At 40.0% G+C, this 27,334-nt stretch overlaps 2 protein-coding genes across 2 annotated transcripts in view; one reads left to right on the top strand and one right to left on the bottom strand.

The window, feature by feature from the left end:
* DCP1B (decapping mRNA 1B) overlaps nucleotides 1-9,152 on the bottom strand; it is a 47,298-nt gene extending 38,146 nt beyond the window's left edge. Inside the window, exons 1-3 of the mRNA XM_055711045.1 lie at nucleotides 8,630-9,152; nucleotides 7,520-7,560; nucleotides 4,961-5,088 (exon numbers count right to left, since the gene is read on the bottom strand). Of these exons, the coding sequence (XP_055567020.1) occupies nucleotides 4,961-5,088; nucleotides 7,520-7,560; nucleotides 8,630-8,782 (322 nt within the window). The 5' untranslated portion in view covers nucleotides 8,783-9,152. The remainder of the gene's footprint in view (nucleotides 1-4,960; nucleotides 5,089-7,519; nucleotides 7,561-8,629) is intronic.
* Nucleotides 1-27,334, top strand: part of CACNA1C (calcium voltage-gated channel subunit alpha1 C) — a 493,743-nt gene that overhangs the window by 6,561 nt on the left and 459,848 nt on the right. The window lies entirely within an intron of this gene.

Here is a 27,334-nt window from a genome sequence, read left to right as displayed (position 1 = left end):
TAGCTTTGCAGTGTGGGAATCCGAGAAAATAATACTAAATTTTTAGGGTTCTGACAGACATATGATGGCAGGTTAAACTGGACAACTGAAACTAGTGTGAGGCTATATATGTATCACATGTGTCTAGACAGTTTTACCAAAACCAGGCATGTCTGGTCTGCTTTTGTACCACTTCCTGAACCCCTGCAAAATCTCAAGTTCAGTGGAAAAATGTCGCATCTGACTAGGAAGCTTCATTCCGTTTCAAGCTTAGGAGATGACATGATCAACCTTGCTACTAACATGGCACAGAAACAAAAACTAACTTCTATGCCCAAATAGGTACAGAATCTAGTCAGATATAGAGTATTCGTTGATCTGTCACACAATTTCTTTCTCCACTTGCTATAGCATAAAATCACCCAATTACCCTGTATCAGATCATCATCATCATAATTAGCATACTAACTATTATAAGGTAGGATCTTGTATTTTTTTTTTGGCAGCTGAAATGCTCAAGGTGAAGCTAACTCTTGCAACTTAATATTCAAAATTCTCTGTGTCCTGTAAACACAAAAAACAGTATTCAGTGATGAAACAATAAATTAGTCAACTCAAGAAATAATTCACTGCCCCAAAACACACCCATATACAGCTGGTACAATATATACTTGGGAATAGTTATGAGTAAATTATTATATAGCAGATCAGTGCTAAAAGACGAAAATGAAGTTATTTTTACCAGTAATTTACAGTTGTGCATTTCTTCTGAACTTTTTGATATTAATCAGCATAGTCTTATGCAACAGGCTCTAAACACTGGTTTTCACAACAAATATCACCAAAGAATAGGGAAAAAAGTAGCAATTATGTAGTTAAGATTACTCAAATACAGAACTCAGGAAATTTTTTAAAACCTTAAAATCATTAGATGATCTAAACAAAAACAGAACTATTGTTTTGCTCTTAGAAAGAATCTGAAAGAACTTTAAACAGTTAAGATTAAAGGTCACATTGAAAATACCTATACGATCCATAAACCTTCTGTTTCTTGGTGGACATGGAATTCTCCTGGCATTAAAAACCCTAATTTCAGCTTCCCTCCTGGCTTTGAAATTAATAACTTTAGCTCTAGCCTAACATACCTCCCAAACTAATCTTTTCTGTGAAAATACTGGATCAGTGCAAACATTAACTGGCATGGATCTCAAATCCAGCCTGAAAAATCCTGGGATTAGATTGTAGGTGTCTGCAACACGGTGTTTAGACAGCATTTCAGCTTCAGATGACCAAGATCATATGGAACAACAGAAGTAATATAAAACCCAGTAGAGTAAAACCTAAGATCAAAACATTCCTTTCCTTATTTTAAGAATTCATAAAACTTGTATTTGTTGTGTATAATTTTGGAAAGCTTTTTCTATTGTAATCATATACTGGATGCAAAGCAGTCTTCACAAAATGATAGCTATAACATGACAACAGGTTGGTGGACTTGTCTGGTACAGAAGTACCACCTTTTCCTGCCAAGAGCATTTATTTTAGACTCTGTGATACAACCAGACATAGCTACTCAGCTGTACTGAAATGAAGTTGATTTCAACAAACATGCAGAGTATTGGAAGAAACAAAACACTGGGCAGGACACTTCTTTATTCCTCCAAATACTTGCTTTTGCATTTTTCTGAAATTTGCATTGTCACAAAACCCAAATGTAAGGCCTGTTATATGGGAAAGCAACTACACCGATTAGAAAAAAAACACAGGAAACTGCTATGTTATATCTAATATGCAGATATGTATGAAAAATAGAGTAAGAAGTAACCAGGTCAAAAAAAAGGTTAGGAAAAGATAACTTGTTTCCAGATCCTGTTAAGTATTACTGCCAAACTGTCCACTGTTTTTCCAAGTAAACAGGTATTATTGAGTACTCCTTGTTAGTATCTGGAAGCAGGAGATGAAAATAATAATTGAAGATTAGGGCCTAAAACCCCCAGTTTTGGATGAAAACTTCTTTTCATAAGGCAGAAGCCTGAAGCCTTAGTTTTGCAAAAATTATAAGGATAATTGTATAATAAAGCAAAACACAAGGAAAATATTAATATAGAAAATTCAAGATGGAAATTCAGAACTGTGTTTGGATGAGACCCTGGTGAAAACAAATACTTCATGTTGAGAAGGTTCCTTTATTTTATGTAGCAAAGGCTTTGAAATACACAGTAAGGAAGAAACAGCTAGAGGTATTTGCATCTCGGTGGACAAATCACCACGTGAACGATCTGTAGGGACCTGAAAAAACCCCTGGAGATGTCAAATGAGGTGGTAAATAACTTTTCTTCTATGGGTCTGTAATGCCAGTTTGCTCTGGAAACACAAACGATTCCATGAAAATCTGAGAAAACAACAATTTTTCCTTTGAAGTACCAAGACATTCAATTTTCTTGAAGAACTACAGATTAAGCCTTTGTAAGAGTATTTTAGGAAGATAATAAACTAGGGGTAACACAATTGATACTAACTGAAATCCTAAGCTAGTGGATCTATTTAGCAGAGCAAATATGAATCTTCTCTCTTTGATCAATCATCTCTTTTGATGAAAAGACATAAAAATTCTTAAATAACAGATACAGATTTATCCATGGTTAGATCGAACAGCTAACTGTGGTAAAAATCAGACCCACAGGCCCAGGCTGAAGATGACTTCATAAAACCAGGAGTACACTGGCTGTGGATGTTATTTCTTTTTTCATGGTTACACTTAAGGAATGATACAGTAAAGAGTGCCATGAGGTCAAGGAGCTATCAGGTCTTGTGGCTGAGAGATCCTAAACTGAAAGAAAGATCTTGTTACTTTCATGTTGCCACTGGCAAATGTCAGCATAGGTGTTGAGGTTTCACTCCAGCCTGCACCTCAGCCCCACACAGCTGCTCACTCCCTCCCCTTGGTGGGATGGGAAGAGAATCAGAAGGGCAAAAGTAAGAAAACTCCCAGACTGAGAATAAAGATAGTTCAATAGGCAAAGCAAAGCTGTGTGCACAAGCAAAGCAAAACAAGGAATTAAATCGCTCCTTTCCATCAGCAGGCAGATATTAAGCCATTTCCAGGAAAGGAAGGTTTCATCACATGTAACATTTACTTGGGAAGACAAACACTGTAGCTCCAACATCCCCCCCTTCCTCCTCCTGCTTTCCCCAGCTTCTATTGCCGAGCAGATGTCATATGGTGTGGAATATCCCCTTGGTCAGTTGAGGTCAATTGTGCCCCTTCTCAAATTCTTGTGCACCCCAGCCCCCTCACTGGTGAGTTAGTGTGAGAAATAGAGAAGGCCCTGATGCTGTGCACACACAGTTCAACAGTAACGACCCTAAAAGAACAACTGCTTAGACAGAAGAACCCAGAAAAGAAGCTCTTCTGCATTCTGCTGTTGCAAAATTAGCCAAAAAGACCTGGACAAGGACATAGGCCCAGCGCAGAGAAGCACATGTTAATACTTATATTTGAGACCCTGCAAATCTAAAATTCTGCCAGCTCTTGGGGAACAAACAGCTTACACCCCCCAAAAGCCCCCAATTTTTCTCCTAATAAAAAGCCAAATGAAACACAGTTTACATGTAGTAATCAGACTCTTACTTCATGCCAGCATAAAGTTACAACTTCTAATTATTCTTTATGCCAATTGTCTCAACAAAAATGAAAAATGAATACATCACATTTCAAAAGGTAGATATTAGCATATACATACATATACTCCTAATGGAATTTCAAAATGAGATAAAAAAAGATTACATATACATAGGAAAGACTCTTCAAAATCAGACAGGGTAACTAGGTCTCATGGTCCTTAAAATGTTAATGTCTGGTCTAGTCTAGGTTTGCCTAGAGATGTCTGCATTTCTTTTCAGTTTCTTTGGGAATTTCAATTCTTTGTCAGCCTATCAAATACTCTCAAAACCAGAAGTTTCATTTAGGCTATTTAAAATGTTAATTTTCTGTTGTTTCTACCACACAGTGTTTGTGAACAATAGGATTCCCTCTTGATATACTTTCCAACTCCAAATTAGTTTATGAAGTAAAAAGGTCTATCAGATTATCAAACTGGGCTGCTTTGCAAGTCAAAAATTTCCTCTGCTTTTACTTCATCCAGAGGGACCACTTCTGCATCACAGTTTACATAAAACATTTTTGCAATCTGCTTTTATGCATCAAGCACAAAGTATAGATCATACTACAGCTCTGCTTCTAAGTACAGATATAAACTCTGTATTTATAACTGCTCATTCTCATATAATTGAAACATTGTAACATCTTTATGTATACCTGCATGTAAAAGCACAGCTTCCTCATGTCTTCCACTTATTTCTGAGTTTGCCCGACACTTGCTAATTCTTGTATAAAAATAATAATGCAAGATAAACACAGAGTCCAAAGCTTTGTCTTTCATGAAGGTTTAAATTAGGCTCAACACTATGTTGTCAAGAGTTACCCCTAATAGTTGAGAAGTAACCTGCCTTCCAACTTGCTGTAAGGATAGTATTTTGGAGCTGGAACAGAAGACAGGGTTTGAAATTGGCTGCATTTGTCTATTTTTATGCAGAAAACCAAGACTACAAATATTATGATGACCCTCAGTAGATCTGCTTTATGGCAAGACTTTCCGACACTGACTAGGGCATATTCAGAACACACGCAATATCTCTGTGAAGTCTCTAAGCTCATTACATACACACGACCACAAAAGTCTACTATTTCTTAGTTAAATGAAGAGATTACTGTTAGAGCACTTTCTAATACTTTCTTCAGAAGTGCAGCATTTTAGGAAGCACTGCACAACTCTTCTCTTTCAGCACATCAAAAAGCAAAATGTATTCCTTCAATTGTCACTCTTAACCAGCTAGTTTCAGCCCTTGAAAGCTGTGGTCTAATCATTTGGACTGCCTTAACCAAGAGACTGAAGAGGAACCCAACATATCACATACTTACGTCTGGCATTTCTGTACAGTAGAAAAGGGTCCTGCAGCTGGAAATCAAGGTCTTTAGTAATAGGTTCTGTTCGATTTTCCATGCTTAGCCTGTTCATAATTGTGAAACCATGCCTGGGAGAAGCCGATCTGAAAATTATCAAGTAGAAATCAAATCAAGTCAAGAAAAAAAAGATATTACTAGAATTTCTTCATCGTATAGTTCTCCAAAATTGTGGTTTTATTTCTAAGAGATACTAGAAAAAACTAATTTTGTTGCCAAGGAAGTAACAATTGATTCTTGCAGTGTTTTGTGCAATCCTTTTAATTATGGCAAACCCTACATCATGTATGAGAAATAACAGAAGCACCATTGGTCTCACAACAGCTAAAGAGAGTATGCCACAGTTGCAGCACTACCATTTGAGGTCCACTGATTTAGTCACCGCATAATCACATCTGCATGTGCACTCTCCAAGTTATAAGGCCTACAACTTCTGAACAGGCAAGATGTTACAAAATGCCACTCCATCCCAGACCACTACCATCATGTTGTTCAAACACCACCATCTACCCTGTAGTTTCTTGCTGGAGCAGGAAACAGCAATTAGAACAATTCAGGCATGGGCCAGAGCAAGTGTATTTTTTAACACTTAGGTTAATAATTGCAGACAGTCATCCCAGACAGGATTTTTCCATACTCTCTAAAGCATAAGAACAAAAGCGAGGGTGGTGAGACACTAGAACAGGTTGCCCAGAGCAGCTGTGGATGCCCCATCAGTGGAAGTGTTCAAGATCAGGCTGGATGGGGCTTTGAGCAACCTGATGTAGTGGAAGATGTGCATATGGCTCTAAATCATTATGTTCATTCATGGGTGTTACACTTCAAGTCACTTAAATGACTTTTATTAATGTCAGCTGTTAAACCTATCATGATCCTGAAAGGAAACATTACTTTCAAACCAAGTATGACAAAAAAGGAAAAAATGATGGCTAAATGTTTGGGAAAAGTGTCGTCTCTGGTAATTGCTAGTGTATGGATTTCTCTATGAAATCCAAAGCACAGGAACCAGCATTATAGGCTTGGAGTCAACAGAAAATTAAACAACAGTGGAACCCTTAACAAGAATCCTTGTTTGCAACAGTCAGTACTTCAAACAAACAAACAGCCCACTTCCACTGGTGCTAACCCAGTTGGAAGTCTGAGTTTTTGACCATTCCTCAGAATTTGCAAAGATGAGAGGCAATAAATAAGTCTGCTCAAGTAAAATGGTCACATTACTCTACACTGTCACAACAGTCATGAGAAGCAACAAAGGCAACACCCATGGTCTCCAACCTACGGTCTATTGGCATTGTCTTTTCCACCGGGCTTTCTCTGTTCAAAGCCACAGAAAATTAAAGTTAAAACTGATGGGGATGGCAGCGTATGATATTACAGCTCAACCTGTTCCATACTGTTGCCTATAGGGCATCCAGGGTAGCCAACCTCTGCTGTAAATGGAAACTTCCTCAGGCAATAAAAAGAACAATGAAAGATCATAGATGCTACAAGTGCCAGGTTACATGTTGTCAGTTCCAGAGTTTTAAAACCAACATACCAGAAAAAATACTACTTCTGGTTTTTGGTACACAACTACTGCTCCACTGCTAGCACAACTAAGGGCTAGTTATTTCCTCTTGTGCTGGTAATTATAATAGCATCTTATCTCCACTTACCTGAAAGCAGCTTAGAAAAATTACTGATGACAATTCTACTGCTGGTACAAAAGAGCTCGAAGGATTAAACCCAGCATTCCCACTTCACACAAAGCTCACAGTCTCTTGGGCCCCTCTATCACTTAACACATAAATCTCTCACCTTCTGAAAATAACCTCTTGCTTTCCGAGTTCTCCTACCAGAGAGATGTTGAAGAAAAAAGTTTCTGCTTTGGTGTCCCATCCCAGCAGCTACTGCAAGACCTGCTTACCTTACTATATTATTTTCCAATTTTAACAAGAGTCACAGGGAAATGCTAAGGCACTAACTTGGAAGACCAAACATAGGGCAGGCTTCACAACAGATCTAACATACATGCTAGAATAAATGCTCTGAAAAGCCACAACCAGAGCTGCTGCTAAAAGCATTAAAAAAAAACAAAACCAAAAAACAACTATCCAAAATGTTGGATGAAATATGCATAAAAACTTAATAGTCAGACACATGCAGTATGGAAGTTTCCTAAGTAGGGAACACAACACTTCGTAAGTTTTATCATTCCCTCACTTTAAGGAATATCTTTATTTATTTCACTATTTGTTTCTTGGGGTCTTTTTTGTTTTTGTTTTTTTTTTAACTGCAAATGCTACATCCTACTTAAAACAACGTAACAGTTTTCTATGGTTTACCCACATTAAGATTTAAATCACATTTGGAAATCTTCCCAGTGTTTTCTTCCCTGTATTTGCTTCTGCCAGTTTCAGTTTCCTTTCACCCTTGAACAAGGGGGAACATTTTACTTCATTCAGCCATGCTCCATCCCAGCTAGCTTTTCCATATCCACAGGTTTCACCCACAGATGTTAAAACATTATGTCCTCACCTTGTGTAAACAAACAGTGTTCCCTCCACATCAGTCTTCTCCTGAAGAAAAGGAAAGTCAATGAAGTTGAAATCAGGGCAGCATTTTGCTAGCCATCAGTGTGCCCTCCTTTAGCTCTGTCTTACCAATATCATCAGTTACACCTCTCTCACCTAAGCCATGAAAAAATAACTAAACTCAACTTCATCGGCTGGTGGCAAGAGACTAGAGCTAGCACAGGTCACCAGGCAGCTGACCCAAGTTTTGTGACAAGATATGAAAAGGCTAAAGGCTCGACATCATGAGACTAAACACTGCGCTCAATTAATTCTCCGCTACACCCGAAGGTGTCACACAGGCCAGATCCAGGGAGAGGATTTTCCAAACGGTGCCTGCCCTCTGGGGTGACCCTCGGTGCCCGCCCTCCGGGGTGACCCTCAGGCCGGGTGAGGAAGAAACCAGCAACAGGCAGATTGTGCAGGTTCTTCAAACACAGGCCCTAAGCTGACCATCACAGTAAACCACGAACTACCTGCAAATAGCCAGAATGTTAAATTACCAAAAGATTCCCCAAATTAAATGTTTTTAATTTTAAATGGTCTTTTTAGTATTCGTAACTCCAACACTCTTTTACACTCATTTTGGTCTGTTAGAGATGTTTGAATGGCAGACGAGCTCCTGAGGCCCATGCCCTAGTTTAAACCCCAGCCTGTACAGCCCTAACATTTACGATAAAATTTTACAGCCCTGACCTTCACGATGGAACTTTTACAGCCCTGCAAGCCTTTGAAAACCCACTTCCCAGGCACCACGGGACTTCCCACAGTCCCCAGACAGCCTGAGCCAGGCCCAACCCCTCACCCATCTTGAGGGCTACCAGGGGCACCCCAGGACACAGGGCCAGGCCAACACCTGGGGCAGCCCCTCAGCACAGCCCTCACCGCCACCCTCCCTCACACCTCAGCCATGACAGCACGCACACCCCACTCCCTGCCCCGAGGAGAGGGGCGGGGCCTCCTTGCCGCCCGCCCCCTGCCCGACGCCCCGCCCCCTCCCGGCACAGGCGGGGCCACTTCTCGTCCCGCCCCGCCCCTCCCGGCAGAGGGTGCGGGGAGGGGCGGTCTCACGTACCCACTCGTTGGCGCGGTGCCCGAACGTGTAGAGCGCCACCTGGCTGGCCACGTCCACGATGCTGCTGATGTAGGGGTCCTGCTGCTGCAGCGCCGCCAGGCTGATGTCCAGCCCCTTGCCCAGCAGGGCGGCCCCGGCCACCGCCGCCGCCATTTTGCCTCCGACAACAACACAGGGTTCCTAGTAGGCGCAACTAATCCAACGCCGAGAGGAAGGGTGGCGGCTCCCACCCCCGCCTGCCCAGTCGGAGCCAGAGCGGGCGGGAGAGTCGGAGCCCAGCCGCCGCAATCGAGCGCCGAGCGCTGGCGGCTCAGGATTGTTGCCGTTGGCGACGGGGCAAGCTGAAGGTCGGCCTGGCGGGGCCCGCCCCGGCGCGGGAGGCACGGAGCGCCAGCCGGTTTCGCAGCCCCTTCTCCGGCAGCGACCCGCGTGCGGTGGCTGGTGCCCCCGCCGTGCTGTCACTATTCGTTTCCAGGCCTCTCCCTGCCACCGGGGAGGCCACAGACCGGCTTCCTTTCCAGAGTGGCAGCTGCGCGCCCGAGGAACAACATGGCGGGAAGCGCGGCCGGGGCGCAGGGCCTGCTGGCTGCGCCGAGCAGGGCGCTCCTGCGCGCCCCTTAGCCTGAGCAGGAGAAGATGTGGGGTGCACCACAGCACGCGCAGCCTCGGGAGAGCAGGGGGGCATACGCAGAGGTGGAGCCGAAGGCACATAAGCTCGGCCTTACATGTGCATGGAAGCATTTGAGTACGCTGGGACTGTGCAAAGTTAACATGTGTGTCTGTAAGGACATGGGTGCTCCCTGTGCCCTCAAACATGCACCACTGCAATGCGTGCCTAGCACCTGGCGCAGAAAGAGAAGCTGGCTCATCGATGAGTATACACAGCCTGTATTTGCTAGCATACCCTCACAGACTTCTGTAGGAACTTAAGGGAAAAAAAATATGAGTGCAGATTAAGCCATCATACAACCCTGGTACATATATATACACACACACATGACAAGCAGCTGAAACACAAACAAGCTCCATGATATGGAGATCCACAAACAGCAGAGGAACAGATGGACAAGACCATGAATTTAGTTACCATATTTTCCTGTCAGACACACATATTTATTATTAATATATTGATATCAACAGTTTACAGAAAATACATGAACTTTATGTGGCATGAAGATAAACTCAATACATACATTTAAAAGATTTGCTTAACCATTCAGCCTGAACCCTCACAGAGATTTTTTTATTTTTTTATTTTTTTTACTTCATCACCTCAGACCAACATAGCAATTTTAGGAGTTATCACTTTTTGTATATGGAAGCAGCAGAGCAATGTATTTCCTTCCAGAGAATGGAATAACTAAAGGCAAAGGTAATGGATGCTATCTTGTTTACTTGTAATATCCCCGATGCAATATATTTAAAAGGACAGAGAATTGATCTAGGGGATGAATACTGCCATTTTGTTTTCTTCCCTCCTTTTCATTCTAGGCCAGATGGAGCCTGTGGGATAGAGTGAGCAGTAGCATCTGCTCCAAGATCAAATGGGCAAGCCCAGATGAAGAAGCTTCTATAGTGTGAAATGGCGATAGGAGAGAACTGAGAGACAGCAAGCTGGGAATCATAGTCTTAAATGTAGGGAAAGCGAGTCTCTTGAGTGGAGTTAAGAATGGTCATGCTCTCAGAAAGGACAGAAAGATAGACTGTTCTTTGGGACTGAGGATAGAATATGTAGGTTCTGTGCAGCCCAGAAAGTCACTAAAAATTGGAATAAGGATCGACAGCTTCCTCTGCAAGCATACTGTGCAAGAGGAAACCTTTATACATACCCTTTTATTATAATCTGCCTCACTCTTCATTCCTCTTTTTCTAAAGCCACCTTGTTTCAGTTGGGGCTGTAATGAAACACAGCTTTAGAGTTTAGAAGTTTTAAAGTGGTTTTGGTATACTCGTGGAAGGAAAATGGCTCTAAGCAGTTCCATTGCAGACCTCTGGCTGACTTACAGATCCTGTAACAACAAGGAAGATATATGGGCTCATGATGAACAAGAAAAACTGCTGACATGCTATGGAAATGACCAAAGCAGAATGGCAAAAAAAGAAAAAGTAGGAAGTAGGAAAGTCACATGGCTCAAGTAGTGAACAGATGCACAATCATTTCTTTTTGCTGATCAGATAGTCCTCAATTGCCAGTTTCCAGGCACACCTAACTACATTCCTCCTTGTGTTGGAGTTTCTCATTCCCATCTCATATCCAATTCTTTGGCAATTCTCCTGCTTACAAAAAGTCCGGACTTGTCACCAAGGCATAGAAGTACCAAACTCTTGTAGTCCCACTCCTGGAGTTTCCCTTTTCAGATGCCTTTGCTCCCTCTAACAATAATACTTACAAAAAACGGTGCCCTGGGGTATGTTTGGTGGGGTTTTTTTTGTGATGGTGGGGAGAGGGTATTGCAAAGTCCCATAAGGAAAAATGTGTTATAGAAAATACGTATTTCAAAAGCTTTTAATTTGAACTGGAAATAGTTACTCATAACTGCTGTTGGGTAGGAGAAAGCAGTATACAGAATTTAGAAGATGTTATCAGCCCTGTTCCAACCAAAAAAGACGTTTGATGCAGAAATAAGGTGTCTTTCAACTTCTTCAACTTGCCTTGTTTCTGTTGTTGCCCTTTTTGTCAGGTCAAGCACTAACCAACACTTGAAGCCTTGCACGTTTGTGATCTTAGAGAGACAGACTGGCTCAAGTGTGTCTTCTGCTCCCTTCTCTTGACATAGAAAGATTGTAGTGTACTGTTTCCTTGAGCTCCATGGAAGGAAACCCAACTGTGACGTTAAATATCTTGAAGTAGGCCTGTCAAAAATTTGCCTGTCTGTTTTTGGTGCCCTGTTTCTGGATGCTTCTTCAGTACTACCTTCCTCCTAGATTACTGCACCCCTTTTTGACATAGCTAGACAGACAGTTCCCTAGCCCTGTATTTTGAGTCAGTGAACCTGTCAAGCTTCTGATCAGGCCTTTTTATATTTTCTGTTGCACTGTGTTGTGGCTTCTGCTGGTTCCAGCTGTTTTGCTATGTAAGTGGGATGTAATTTCTCCTTCCATTTAGCCTGAAGTAAAGGTACTTAATAAAGCCATTAGTTCTGCCCTGCTTTATGGAATCACTTCATAGTAGGCTAAAAAATTTCCAATGAAACAAGATCTTGTTAAGAGAAGCAGTGTGAATTCTCACTGCAACTAAAAAGGTAAGGATGTTTTAGCAAAAATGTCACAGCTTAAACAAGTTAATTCTTTAAGCTGCAGTTATTTGCTTACAGTCAGTAATCCAGTAGTCCATAATAACATAATATGTTTATGAAACAAAATAATTTTCTAGCTTTCAAAATGTCATAATTTCATGAAGTATATAATTATAATGTTGCATTTCTGTCTTCCATCCACCTGGATACTATTCTGTTAACCCCCCCCAAAGACCTATGCCTTTGACATAGTATGAAAGGCATTTTGGGTAGGTAATATCCAGACCAATTTAGGGCAAAATCCATGCAGCGTGATGTTCCTAAGGTCTCTGTTAATAATAAACATCAAGATGGTTAGGCCAAACCTTTTCACAAGAATTGTTCAAACAGATATTAAGCCTTCACATTAAAGAATCTATGGTACTTGTAAAGACTAAGCTGTGCCTCCTACAGCAAATTACCAACACTGAGGATATTTTATGTGAAAATATTTGGTGGCACTGCTGGTCATATGCAACCCCTGTCGCAGGTCCCAGCCGTACAGTCCTGTCATTCTGGCACCTTGGTACTTTACTGGTGCAGGTGCATATGTGGCCACAGCGTGAACCAGTCAGACTGGGTAAATGAACTGATTGAAAAACAAGCATTCATACTGCTGCTGAGATCACAGCCTTGACTGGCTGTTTTCCTACCTGTTCACATTCAGTCCTTTCTCTGAGCAGCAATTTTTTTAATAAACAGCAGGAATCACTTGAGCAAATGTAGTGTTGAGCACCTCATTTGCTTCCCTTCCTCATCTCCAGCCCCTTTGGAGCTGTTACTGCATGGTAGTTGCCTTTTCCTTTTTATTGATTCCCCAAGGCTGCCATAATTTTCTTCTCACTGTGACTGGTGGCATCACTGCTGCCCTGCTAGCAGAAAGGGTGCTGAGGCAGCATTAATAAGCTCCTCTTATCCATACAGGGCCACTTGAATATCTTTGCGTGGTACTTTCCAGCATGCAAGCTTCCTGGGGAACAGTGGGTTGCTCTTGTGGAGCCAGGGTGATCCCACAAGGCTTGGTTACCATGTTCCACATATTTCTGGGGATGTACTTGCAACTTTGCAGCATGGTAGCTCTCACCACTTGGGAACTAGTGCCCCTGTGGTTTGTGCTGAAGGCTAGCTGCATCCCTTCCCAGACACTTGAAATGTACAGTTTTTCCTGCCCACATTTATTACAGCCTCTCAGTAGCTAGCATTAGAGTGCTTTCCTCATGCTCAAAACTTGAAATTGCTGGTTATACTGTTGGACCACTTCTGAACTCCAGTCCTAATGGTTAAAGCAATTTTAGTCTTTTTGTTAGTGATTTATTACTTCCTAAAGGTTCCTTAACGAGTATAGGGTCAGAATATATAGTTTCATCTGGTGCAGTTATTAAAAAAATATCTCTCTGCACTAAAACTAAATCTGGTTACTTTCATTCCATTTCAAAACAACTCTCCTTCCTGTCCCCAAATAAAACCCAGTGCATGCACATATGTGTCTGTAATGTTGCTCCCTGGTAAAGTTTATGAGACCATTTTGAAATTTTCTGCAAATGTTGGTCCACACAAGAATGAGATAGTATTCTTTGGCATTGTTTGTTTTGAAATTCTGATATTATACATACCATGTATGGAATAATTAACTATAATTTACAATGATTCAGTTGAAGGTTGGTTTTATTCTGCATACAAGAGCCTTACCAAAAAATCATTTCTTTCCTTGACTTACATTTTGCTAAGTGATTCTCATAGTAAGAAACTCTACACTTTTTCTTTTGCTGTACATTTATTTGCAAGATACTGAGCTTTGCCTTTTTTGTATGCCCAGCTTCTGCTACTGGCCTAGCTGGAGGAGAACTAAAGGAAAGTTCCCTACTATTGTTAATTGAACTATAGTTTTTTCTTTCTAACTTCCTATGTAGATATTCTTCTGGAGTGAAGATTTATTTTTGATTTAGCTTTAGCCACTTTTCAAAGGGCATAATCTGAGCTAAAAAAAAACCCAAAAACAACTTAATACCAAGAAAAGACTGTTTCAGGAGGAGGAAGGGAGAAGCTGTACCAATATAATTGCTTTGAATGATAGTGTTATACAGAAAAAAAAATTGTTTCTTGTGTACATTTAATCAGTAAAAACTCTGATTTTTATCAGCGTTAGATTTTCAGTGTTTTAGGTGACTGTATGATTTCAGTGTCTTATCTTTCAGTGTCTTATCTTTCAGTAGAGCAGAAATGAAAAAATGATAAACCTAAAAAAGACTCTTCTGCATGGAACATTTTTTCCCAGTTATACTAGTTGATAAAATACAAAGATGTTACCTTTATTCACAGACTTTGCCTGACTTCTATAACTATACAATTATGAGTATGATTCTGTCAGATCTTTTAATAAAATTCTAGATTACATCCTCCAGCCTCTCCCTAATGCTGAATGTTCTAAACATGCGTTGCTGATTTTCCTGCTGTACAAAGTAAAAATACTGTCAAAACTTGATGGCTTTTTTTCACCTTCTTTATTTATTCAATGTAGCAGAAATCACTGACTTCCTTCAGTAATATTTCTCATAAGGTTTAATTTCACAAGTTCCTTTACTTTCACCCACACACAACTTTACAGGTAAAAAAATTGAAACTGGATTTTACTATGAGAAGACAACCATTTTGGGGTCGGTATTTGAGTTCTTCAGTGATTTTATTACCACAACTATATGTGCTTATAATAAATAAAATATTGTTGATAGCCAGTATGTTATTGGCATCCTGATAAACTGCCATAAACTCTTTCTATCCATCAGCTTCATTCTTTGCAGTTGATCAGCTAGACAAACTACCAAAATACTGATGAGGATAGGGCATTCCTGCTGTTTCCCATAGGTTAATAAGATGTAACAGTAATTATATCTTACCAAAGATAACATCTTTCCAACCACTTCTTTCTGGTAATCACCATTTAATTTGGCAGAATCAAACACCTGTAGCTCTAAAAGAGCTGTTTTCCAACTAGTTACAGAGAAGATGGCCTCATTTAATTAATTCCTAATATGAAAAGTTCCATTAGATAATTACATGAAGTCAGGACCTCATTTTTACACCTCACCTGGCATAGGAGCTCTTGATGTATTAAGGAAATGGCATCATGACAAAGATGTGCTACTGTTGCTGCTGTGAAGAAGCTGGTAGCAAGGCTGGAGGAGTACTGGGGCTGAGACTAGCCAGGGGGGCTGGGATGGGGTGCATAGCGAGTTGTGCCTGTGGTGCTAAAGTATCTTATTAGGAAAATGAGTTCTGTAGGTCTAAATCAGCTTTTCTTTTTAGTTAATTGATGAAGTGAGGAGGAGCTCTGAACAACTGTTACACCTGTAGCTGTTACAGTGTCACTTTATTAAAAGAATTTGCATTATTACTGTCTCTACCGACAGAAGTATCTTCTTGGGTTTTGTTGGGGGGTGTGTGTGTGTTGTTTTTTTATGAATAATGTTCGTGTTTATTGAAGACTAATGAAGGATTTCATAGCTTTAGACATAGCATAAGTGAATGAAGTTAGAGTGTTGTAACAATACTGAATTCTAGAGAGCTACAACAGATAAATGATGCTATAAGGAAGGATCCTTAAAACTAAAATAACCAAGCAAGTCAAGTGGGGTTTCTGCATCAAATATTCCCCCAATATTTTTGTATTTTTGATAGCTGCTCATGAAAATTGCCATGGGGAAATTCTTGTGGTGCTGATGGCTGTTTCATATCTGTTCCTGCAGGTGGTAAGAGTTTGTGAAGGTTCTCACAAATGTATCTTTTGCAGTTAAAGTTAGGCTTAAAAGCTATGGTATATGTCTTTTAATGTGAGATCACCTAATTTATAGTACCATGATTTTTATGGTTTTGGTATAACACTTTGGATGATCATTTTTATTTTTTACTGGCTCTATTTGGCTAGAAAATATCAATGATCAATGAAGTAATTGTTTTAAAGTAAACTTCTGTTCAAACTGATAACTGACTTTTTTCTTTTGTTATGCAGCATGTTGTAATAAGGATTCACGACTACCTCCATGCTTTAAATGCAATTACTTGCTTCTTCCTGAAACTTAGGAATGCTTTGTTTTGATTTTATTTCTTCAGTATGGTTATTATTTGTGCTGCTTGAGGCTTCTATGGGAAGAAAGGAGCTCAGACTTGTGTAGCAGAAGATAAAACTTGATAACATTTGAACTGTTGGAAATAATGAATGCAGTCTATCCCTGGTTTTTAGGAGGGATGGATTTGGGCAAAGACACCTTCCAGCAGGCAACCAATAGAATATTTAAGCACTTTGAACAAGATTTTGAAGTGGATACTAAAGGTATTACCACCACAAACCTCCAGTGGCTATCTGAGTCTGGGTTTATTACACTTGTGTGAATTTGTTTCTTCTGGTGAATTCTGAGAGCTGTGAAAGCATTTGGTAGTCCCTTTCCTACAATCTGATCTTGTCATTTTCTGGTGATTCTGTGCTATGTCTTCTGTCAGATTAAATTTACAGGCATATTACCTTGCTTGACAGAAACGTGAAGTACTTGAATTTTTCAAAGAAAAACTTCCACAACCAGTAACAGGCTGAGGCTTATTTCTTCCTCTTATTTTTCCTGCTGGTTTGCCCAAATGTGTTAATTTTGTTGTCATCCTAAATTAATTTTATAAATATAATCCTCAGCTGAACTTGCTTTGTGATCTACAGTGAAATTGCTGTGTCACTTAAGCACTAGTAAACCTAACAAGACCATGTAAAACTGAACAGGTTCAGGATATTTTTGTGAAGGTGCTTCTGGTATTTACTCTTGACTTACTACTCAATTATAAGGAAAGATCTTTCTGAAGCAGTTTTATGTGACTTTGTGGGAGTTCAGTTATTAACTTATTAACAGATCAGATAATATAATGTATTTCATGGTGCTCTCGCAATCACAGAATGTTTGAGGTTGAAAGGGACCTCTGGAGGTCATGTTGTCCAATGCCCTCAAGCAGGGCCACCTCGAGGAGGTTGCCCAGGACCTCTGATACTCCAGTTAGGGAGATACTGCAACCTTCTTGGGCAGCTTGTGCCCATGCTTGGTCAACCTCACAGTTAAAAAAAAAAAAAAAAAAAGTGTTTCCTGATGTTCAGTGTGAGCCTCCTCTGTTTCAGTTTGTGCCTGTTGCCTCTTGTCCTGTCGCTGGACACCAGCAAAAAGAGCCTGGCTCAGCCTTCTTTGCACCTTCTCTTCAGGTATTTATATATATTGTTAAGATACTCATGAGCCTTCTCTTCTCCAGGCTGAACAGTCTCAGCTCTCTCAGCCTCTCCTCATGGGAGAGATGCTTCAGACCCTTAATTGTCTTTGTTGCTCTTTGCTGTACTCTCTCCAGTATGTCCATGTCTCTCTTGTACTGTGGAGTCCAGAACTGGTCCCAGTACAGCAGGTGTGGCCTCATCAGTGCTGAGCAGAGGTGAAGAGTCACCTACTTTGACCTGCTGGCAATACTTTACCTAGTGCAGCCCAGGATACCACTCACCGTCTTTGCAGTGAAGGCACATGACTGGCTCATTCAACTTGGTGTCCACCAGGATCCCCTGGTCCTTCTCTGCCTAGTTCCTTCCATTGTTGAACTTCATGAGGTTCTTGTTGGACCATTTCTCCAGCCTGTCGAGGTTGCTCTGGATGGCAGCATGTCTCTGGTGTGTCAGCCACACCTCCTAGTTTGTGTCACTTGCAAACTTGCTGAGGATGCACTCTGTTAAACAGGAGTTTTACATCTTAACTCCTTTAGTCCTTATTCTAATTAATATGATTCCCACCCCTTTCTGGTGCAAGGCCCAGGATGTTTGGTTTCATCTCTGACTCAAAAAGAAAAAGGGTGTGTAGGGGGTGGGGAGGGGAAGGAGGGAGAGAAAATGCATGAGACAACTTGGTAGTTTGGATATTAAGGAGAGAGAAACATTGGGAAAGAACTAGTGATAGTATTGCATTATTGTTGGTATGATACGTGAGCATACAGGCTGGGAAAGCAGGGTGCATGTGCAGTCACAGCTGATGAGATGAGAGGACAGAAGAACAAGGAAGAACTGGGATGGATTACAGGAAGCAGAGCTGAGCTGGAGCAAGACCTGCCATGGTGGAGTGGAAAGCAGGATTAGCATGTGGGCAAAACTGAAGGAGGCTTGCAGCTGGAATGAGACACCTGCTAGGAAGAAACTTAAATAGGAAGGACAGAGCTGTGTAGATCTTGGGGCAGAAAAATTCAGGTAGACTTTTATAATTGGAAATAGAGTAAGAGGAGTGTTTAGAGGTTTTGATAGAATGAAATGCTGATCACAAGGATAGGTAAAACAATGTGCCATAGTTACTGAAAACTGCCCTTCTGTCTGCCACAACCATTTTTTAGGTCACTTTAATTGCTACTTGTGACATGACCTAGTTGGAAGTGGTTGCTGTTATGGAACAGAACGTATAGAGACTCTTTCCTCACGCAGCACTGAGCAATTAGGAACCAGATACAGCATCACATACATTTCAGTGGCTCTGTCACCGAGTGGTTTCTGATAGATACAAAACAACAGGCCTGCTTGAGGAAGAAAGGGACATGGATTTAAGAGTTGTAGAAGTTGGTTGACTGTCAAGAGAAATGTTGTAATGATTGATGAAGCGTTTAGGAAAGGATAAAACCTGCTAGAAAGCATCTCTTTTCCCTACAACTTGGCAACAGTTGCCACAAGATGTAAAAGCCCCCTGTACAGTTCCAAAAGAGATAACAGTCTAACATTTTCAAATGTTTTAGTAGCACTAATTCCCACTGATAAACAGCAGTTACATTGTATCCTAAAAGTAACTGTATCTCAATGGAGACTGCTGTTTGAACGGTGGTTTAGGATATAGGAAGAGGAAAGGGCACTGGGTACTACCTTTAAAATTCTATCTTGGATATTGCTGTTTGCAAAAATTATATAAACTAAGCTGTTTTGTCTGTTTTGTTGAGCTTTAGGTAGTATATGTATATGTGTTTGTATTTAAAAAAACCACCAACAAAAAGCCAAAACAACAACAAAAAAACCACAAACACCAAAGAAAAGGCAAAGGAGAGGGGGGCTCATTTAACTTGTCACTAAAAATTTCAAGCAACGAAATGATGTAAAGCTTTTCTGAAGTTTGATTTCCTCTAGCATTTGGTTATCTATGTTAACTCCATCAGTGATGGCACAATTTTCATTCAGTGTAAGTGAATAAGATGGCTTAGCTTGTGGATTTTTCTTTTCACATGGCAAATCCATCTGGCTATGCTAGGAGAGAATTATAAATGTGTTAAGTTTGTAGTTTCATTGATTCTCAGGTGTCCTGTGGTACTGAGGAATATGATCTTTGTTCTGTGAATGAGAATACTGTTCTTAAACTGCTACAGTAACAGAAAAAAAAAAATTATCCGAAATTTGCCTTTTCCATGAAAGTGGCTCTGAACAGATCTTTGATTTCAGTCTAAAATAGTAGCAACAAGAATGAAGATTCCACAGCATTTCTGGGCAACCTGTTCCAGTGTTTTACTACCCTCATAATGAAAATTATTTTCCTTATTTGTAACTGGAATAGCCTTTGACTGGTCTGCTGCCTTTCATCCTCTCACTATGTAACTCTGGCAAGAGGCAGGCACCAACTTATCTATACTCTCCCCTTGAATACCTGAAGACAGCAACAATGTCTACCTTAGTCATCTGTTCATCAGGCTTAACAAGCCCAGTTCTCTCAGCCTGTCCTCATATATCATGTGCTTCAGCCCTCTAATTTTCTTAGAGGCTCTGGACTTCCTCCAGTATGTTAATATCTAGTACTACATGGGGTACTCTGGTTATGGTGTCACAGAATGACTTCCCTGTGATATGCTGGCAACATTATTGCTAATTAGGTCCAGGATGTGGCTGGCCTTCACAGGCAGGGCATGCTACTTTCTCATTTTCAGCTTGTTGTCTACCAGAACACTGGGTCCTTTTCTGCAAAACTGCTTCACAGCCTCTACTGGTACATGGGACTATTCATTCCAGGTGCAGGATTTTGCACTTGGCATTGTTGAACTTCATGTGGTTCCTGTCTGGCCATTTCTTCGACCTGCTGAAGTCCCTCTGGATAGCAGCTCTACCTTCCACCATACTGACTTCTGCCCCGGTTTGGTGTCATCCAGAATCTAGCTGAGAGTGCATTCCTTCTGATAGTCATGAGTGTTAATAAAGGTGCTACACAGTATTGGCCCCAGTTTCAATACCTGAGGGACATATGCCATTAGTAGTTGGCCACCAGTAGACTTTACACTACTGAGCACAACCTTTTGAACATGCCAGTCTGGAGAAATTTTCATCCTTCTTACTTATCCAGTCCACATCTCTATAATTTGACTACTAAATATTATGGCAGACTGTCAAAGGCTTTGCTAAAGTTGAGGTAGGTGATGCCCATTACTCGTCCACTTGTTCATGGAGCCAGTCATCTCACCATAGAAGCCAGTCGGGTTGGTCTGACATGATTTGCCTTTGGTAAATCTAGTCTGGATGTTCCTTTTTGTCCTTCAAGTGTTTGAATATGGCTTCTGGGATGACTGACTCCATAATCTTCCCAGGAATTGAAGTTAGGTTTACTGCGCTACAGTTCCCTGGGTCTTCCTCCTTGGACATGGGTGTGATGTTTGTCTTCTCAGTCATCAAAAACCTACTCTGATAGTCATGACCTTTCAAAAATGAGTGACCTTGCAGTGATGTTGGCCACCTCTCTCCATACCTTCAGATTCAGCTTGTGTCATTCCAAGGATCTGTGTATGTCCAACTAGCTTAAGTGCTCCACTTCTGCAGACTGCCACTGGGCTCAGAGACCTGGAAGGCCTAAAGACAAACCTTACTAGAAAGGAAAAAAAACCCAAAACACAATAACACTCCAAAAATGTAAGGCAAAACAGGTATTGAGTACCTTAGCCTTATCAATGTCCTTTGTCACTAGTTTCCCTGCTACATTGAGCAGTGGGTCCAAATTCTTCTCAGCCTTCCCTTTGCTGCCAGTGTGCTTACAGAAGCCCTTCTTGCCTTTCATATCTTTCACTATTTCTAGCTCCCTCTGAGGTTTCGATTTCCTGACTCCATCCCTGCATTCTTGGGCCTTCTCTGTGTATTCCTCCTGGGTACTCTGTTGCTGCTTCCACCCTCTGCGTACTTCCTTTTTCGCATTTGAGCTCAGATGGGAGTTCCCTTTTCATCCATGCTAGCTTTCTGCCATGCTTGCGTCACTTCTGCCTATCAGAACAGCCTGTTCTGGTGCACTGAAAAGGGGGTCCATGAGGACCAGCCACCTGTCCTGGGCCACTTTGCCTTACAGAGCAGCCTTCTGTGGGATCCCACATAGCACATTCCTAAACAAGCTGACATTTATCCTGAATTCCAGAGCTGTGATTCCAGTATTTCCCTTGCTCACTTTTTTTCTGGATGTTGATCTGGGGAATATCATTTGCTGCAGCCTTAACCTTCACATCACCCAGCTGTTCATCCTTTTTCATGAGCAATAAGTTGAATGCCTCTCCTAGTCATCTCATTGATAATCTGCATCAAGAAATTGTCATCAACATCTTAACATGATTATTCATGAGGAGGATTTGATTTCATGAAATGTCTAGTTCAAAATTACAGACTAAAGAAGTCTGAGTAAGTTTCCAAAACTACTGGATAATTATCCAGACAGAACCGTTTAAAGCTCTCCCACTCCGTACATTAATAGGAGCCACAATATTCCCATGCTGGCTATGAGGGGAAAAATCAATATCAGCAAATGTACATTCATATTGATTTATCTTCCCTTTTGGTTTTCTAATTTAGTAAAGGCTACTAATGCAACATTACATAAAGATTCTCAGGAGAGTAAAAAGGCTAATAAGATCAGGTATCACTGTTTGTTCTGTGGAAGTGAACTGACTACTGTACGTAGTCAGCTGTTGAATTGCCCAATACAGGAAGGCCACTGTGTACTTTTGAGCCATGTATCAGAGGGCTTCATTACAGGGAAGTGGACTAAAAGGAGACATCAGAATGACTTTTTGGAATGCAGGCCCAGCATGCTGTTAGGATATGCATGTTAGAGAGGAGATGTCCAAGGAACCAAATTCTAAGAATTTTTTTCACATAGTATTCCAAGAAATGTTGTACTTGTATTTGAATGTCCTATTATACACATCTGTTCAGACCAATTAGTAACCTTTATCAAAGTAGGATGGAAAAGGGTTTTCTGGTCATGTCCAAACTCATATGCAAATATTTGATTTTTAAGATATTATTTCATGTATTGTATGTGGAAAAAGCAATGCATTAAGAAAATGATGTTTGCTTTGCTTAATCATTCTAAACAAATTGAAGGGGGGAAAGTGTTCTTGTAATTTGAAAACTGAAATTTATGACTGTCCAGAACACCAGAAAGTTGTCTTGTGGGAAAATAAGTCAACTATACGCATACATGTCATATACTTAGAGATGAAATTAGGACATGATATAGTGCAAGCTTTTGGTTGAAAGGATATAAAACTTCAGAAACAAAAGCTGTTATTTTCACAAGCAGTGTACACTTCACACAGCCATATAAATCTTGTAATGCTCTCTCTTGCACTGAAGATTAAATGGCAAGATATTTGACCTTATAATTAAAATATATATTCCTTGTTATGTTACAAACATGGAAGTGCAACAAGTTATAAAATAAAAACTGTATTATCTATGTTCTTATTGTACATCATCTGTATATACAGATTCATGATTGGAAGTACTTTTTGCATTCCACATAGCTGGGTTTTCCCCCACCCTCTCACCCCTTTTTGAGGATAAAACATTCATGAGGGCGCTGTCCAAAATTAGGACATCTCCTTATCCTACCAAAGGACAAGGAAAACAGGAGATTACTGAAAAAAAAGATTGAATAATTAGGTCATTGAAGGCCCAGGTTCATAGAGGTATTTACTGTCCCAGAAGAACAGCTGATAATCTGCAGCTGAGAAATCACATGTTCAGGATGATTGTAAAAGTTGAGTTCTGTCTCTCAAGCCCCAAATTCCTAATTTTTCCAACCTTTAATTAATTTGGCCATCAAGGCATTCTACTAGAGATGTAAATGCAAGAACAGACTTTGTCCCACTATAATTGATGGAAAATTCATTTTCATTAGTCACTTTCATTGGACCATCAACAAGTTGTTGCTTATGAGGAAGGATTACATCTTGATTTGGAGTACCAAATCAGAAGGTGGCTATCTCCAAATGGCCATGACATCATAGTTTAAAAACAACTGTGTTCAGACTGCTTTTTCCAGGTTGTCCACCAGCAGAGTGTGACTTTTGCCTGGAGCTACAGTAATAGTGGCTTGTATCAGTATAGAGATGTGCCTTTTTCCTAAAGGCAGAGATTTTACTGTGAATATGACCTCTTTACCAGTCCTTTGGTTCCAGAGGCAGAGAAAATAAATCAATATCACAGAAGCAAGGTATTCCAGTGGCCCTATCAGAAAGCACTACTCGAACCTAACTTAAATATTGTAAGACATAACTCCATGGAAACAAAATACAAGGTTGCTCAGCTAGGCTTAATTCTTGTTTCTTTCACAGAGTCTTTTGGATATAATTTTCTTGTTATGTGTCTCCCGAAACACACAATTTCACCTACCCATAAATTTAAATATACAAAATGTTATTACTGCACAGTTTATTAAAACAGCTGAAACATTGCTATTCATAGCCCTTATTTTGCCATTTGAAAAACAGGAGTAACTGGTAACAAGCGTGAGTGATCATACTGTTATGTCAGCCCTGGAAAGAAAACAGGGACTAAAATTGCAGAAGATGTGGAAGCTGCTCCCTCTGAGCAGAACAGTGCTAGACATCCAGGCATGGAGTATCAGTCTAGCTTCTGAGGTCCGTGAGTCTAGGATGTTTCTGGCCCTATAGCTTGTTCTTTTTCCATATTGAGCATACAGAAGCCACAATTCCACAATTCTTTTATGGAACCTTAATTTGACAAGGTTCAAACCATGTACATGAGAGAAGGCCTTGAAATCTGAGCAATTTTGCTTGTCATATCACAAGTTCTAGCTCTGAAGTATTTATTACCCATTTTCATTGGGAATTTCTCATATATGAATTTTTGAATATTGCAAGAAACAACACTTCTTACCCTTCTCTTGGAAATGCCTGATTTTGATTTTGATTTTTCAGAAACTTGTAGAATAAATTCAACCTGTAGCCTGAGAAATTTGAATCCAAACAGTTAAAACTTTGCTATCAAAACCTGAAAAGAATGCTTTGTAGTAGATGCCTTGTACTTATGTTGTGTAAAAGACAGTTATTTTAAAATGAAAATCAAATTACAGGGTACCATTTAGTAATACCATAGTTCATGTGTACTAATATGGCTTTTCAGCTCTTTCACTACAAGATCTCAAATAACTTCAAAAATACTATCTCAGTGAGATGCAGAAATACTATATTCATCTTATTTTTAAGTAAAAATAGGGGGCAAAGGCTGCAATTGGTCAATATGAGTGAAGAGGCAAGATACATTTGAGGTTGAAATAATTTACTAAGTCCTTCCTGTTAACCTTTGAAACTGGAGCTCTTCTTTCTGAAAGGATCTTTGGAAAAAACTTAGTAGTTCCATCTTTGTTTAGGATCACTATATTATTCATTCAAGTCAGTGTGACTCTTTGACTGCAGTAAGGTTTTGATTAGGTCTCATTGTTGCTTGCACAGTCACAAAATCTTGCTTAGTGAAAGAATCCACATATTTTTTTACACCCCCCCCCCCCCCCCCATGTTCCTTTGTAGGTAGTGTTCTGCATGTGCTGCCGAAGTACCTGGTCAGTGAATTAAAAAGTATTTTAGCTATTTACTTCCATCATTTTTGTCTAGTTAGTGCAAAACCGTGAATTCCCATGACATCTTGTTGTCTAGAAAAGTGCTTGTCAACATACAGACTAACTTGGAAAAAATTCTGGATAGCTCCTATTAAAGAACACTCTTGGTGCCCTTTCTTTAAATAAAGTCTATTGACTGTAAATTAAGTGGACACTATCAAACAAAAATTTGTATAGGGAAAAATTTTAATGCATTTTAACCATAGGCCTGCATCTTTTAGAAATAATTTTTAAAAACTCAACACTGATACTTTTTATCTTTTGCTTTTCATTCTTATTATAATGATCAGTGTCATTCTTCATTTTTAATCACTTCCACCTTTTATTTCTAATGCACTAGTCAGTAGTTCTTCATCTTATGTAGATTGGTGAAGTTATTAATTTCTTTTCAACCAAGGATTTGCCCATATTAATGAAATACATCTGAAGATACCTAATACATCACCTGTCTGAACAAATTTCTGCTGGTGATAAAACAATGAGAATTTTTAAAAACCATATTTCCAATATTCAGAAAGTTTGCCAGTATTGCATGTAAACGATGCAGTTTCCTTCACTGAGATGTCAATGAATTATTAGCGTCTGCGGGGACACCATTTTCCCCAAATCATCCTCAGACTTCTTCAGAGGTTTATAGCATGTGTTACTTTCCTGAAAAATATATTTTCTAATTATTAGTTTTCTAATCTGAGGAATGGAGGCCTACGTGTAGTTTTCCCCTGTCATTGTTTATCCAAATGCCTGGATGACATTAGCAAAATACTTGAAACAGATAAGTCAAAATTCAGTCTCAGAGAGTGAGATGAAGTGATGGATGGATGGGAAAAGTAATACAAAGAAATCGTGATGCACACTGCCTCCTGTCATGAGGAAATCTGCCTGAAGATTGAAAGTGTTTGCAGCCTTATGTTTTCCTAGGTCTTTCATTACTTCCAAAAATCCATAAAACTTTTACTGCAAACCAAATCTCTTCCACCTGAGGTTAGCAGGAAGAATGCATGTCCTCATGTGTATCTTAGGTTTAGTCATAGAAAGCCACGTGCATGCCATGATCAGGTTTCATTCTTGTAACTGTCTCCCTGGTGCTCTCTTTGCCTGTAAAATGTGGAGGCCAGAATCTTTGGGGAGGGGAACACAGAGCACAGAAGAAAGATCGATTTGATTAATAATGTTACAAGAGGCTAAAAATCTTGGGAGTATACCTAGGCAGAGATACAACTAGAAGTCTGCAAGATGTCAAGTGCTTTTTTCCATTTCTGCAAGTTTTAATAACCAATTACCCTGCACTTACAAATCTACTCCTCCCACCCCTAGCTGGGAACACACTAGCTTCCACAGTGCCTCTCAGATGGAGCGGAAAGGTGGGAAGAAGGTCAGTACAAACATCCTTACTAACTGTATAGTACAAACGTCCTTACTAACCGTATGTGGTGGCTGGGAAGTAAAGGGTGGAGGACATGACAATTTGGCTAAATCAAGATATGTCTTGAAACCAATATTAAGGAAGAAATTGTCTTTCTCTCTTTGTAGTACTTTAAATGTGATTTGAACCAAGAAAGCTAAGTAGGGATAAGAATGAAGAATGAAAAACTAAGAAGGAAGTATGCAGAAGATGCTAGGTGTTATGATACTTTAAATAGTGCCAAGTACTGAAGAATCAAAAAAAAAAAAAAAGTTGCACATTCTTTTTTTTTTTTTTTTTTTTTTTTTGAGGGGGAGATGGGGAGAAGAGCAGGGATAGCTGGTACATCTCCTTTATTCACATACAGTGTATTTTAGGATATACTCTGGCTTATCCTCTGGAACCTGAACAGTTTTCATGTGTTTAGTAAGCCACTGAATAAGAGAAAGTATCTGTAATAACAAAGATCTTTAGTAAATCAGAGGTCATTGATCTTTCTCTGATTATTCAACAGTCATTCTCACTTGGGTATTAAGGATGATAACACTGTCTTCCTCAATATTTTGTTATCCGGAGAGTAAATGATTCAGGAGCACCTTCTTTATCTACCACCTGTAGTAACTTCCATGTGTTGGCCCTTCATAGGCCAACATTTTACTCAGTGAGCTCATGTTCACCAGTAGTTTTCCCCTGACCTTATAACTCATGGCTCAGTTCACTTGGTGGGTGTTTTTTCCATTCAGAGCTGAAGATAGTTTACTTAGAGAGGGGAGTGCAGAATGCTTTTTGCTTTGCCAGACAATCTGACACAGATAGCTGCAGGTAAGTGGTACCCTCAGTCCCTCCCAGAATCGCTTCTTACATTCAGAATAAATAAGGTGGTGGAAAACATCAAAACATCTTTGTTCCCACCCTGCTGCATGCATGTTTTCTGGTGCGAGATGGTAATTCAGCTGGTGATGCATTCATGATGTGCATTGTAGTTTTTCAGGTTCAGTTCTGCCAGATATGCAAACCATAACAGGCCAAATGCCATCTTTTACTTTTGTCTTCAAAGAGCTGAATTTGGCTCTGGCATTAGTTTTAACTGTTTAAAGTTACAAAACAACTTTTT

This window comes from Falco cherrug, chromosome 5 (genome assembly GCF_023634085.1).
Source record: "Falco cherrug isolate bFalChe1 chromosome 5, bFalChe1.pri, whole genome shotgun sequence".
Classification (NCBI taxonomy): Eukaryota; Metazoa; Chordata; class Aves; order Falconiformes; family Falconidae; genus Falco; species Falco cherrug.
This window is presented reverse-complemented; position numbering and strand designations above follow the sequence as displayed.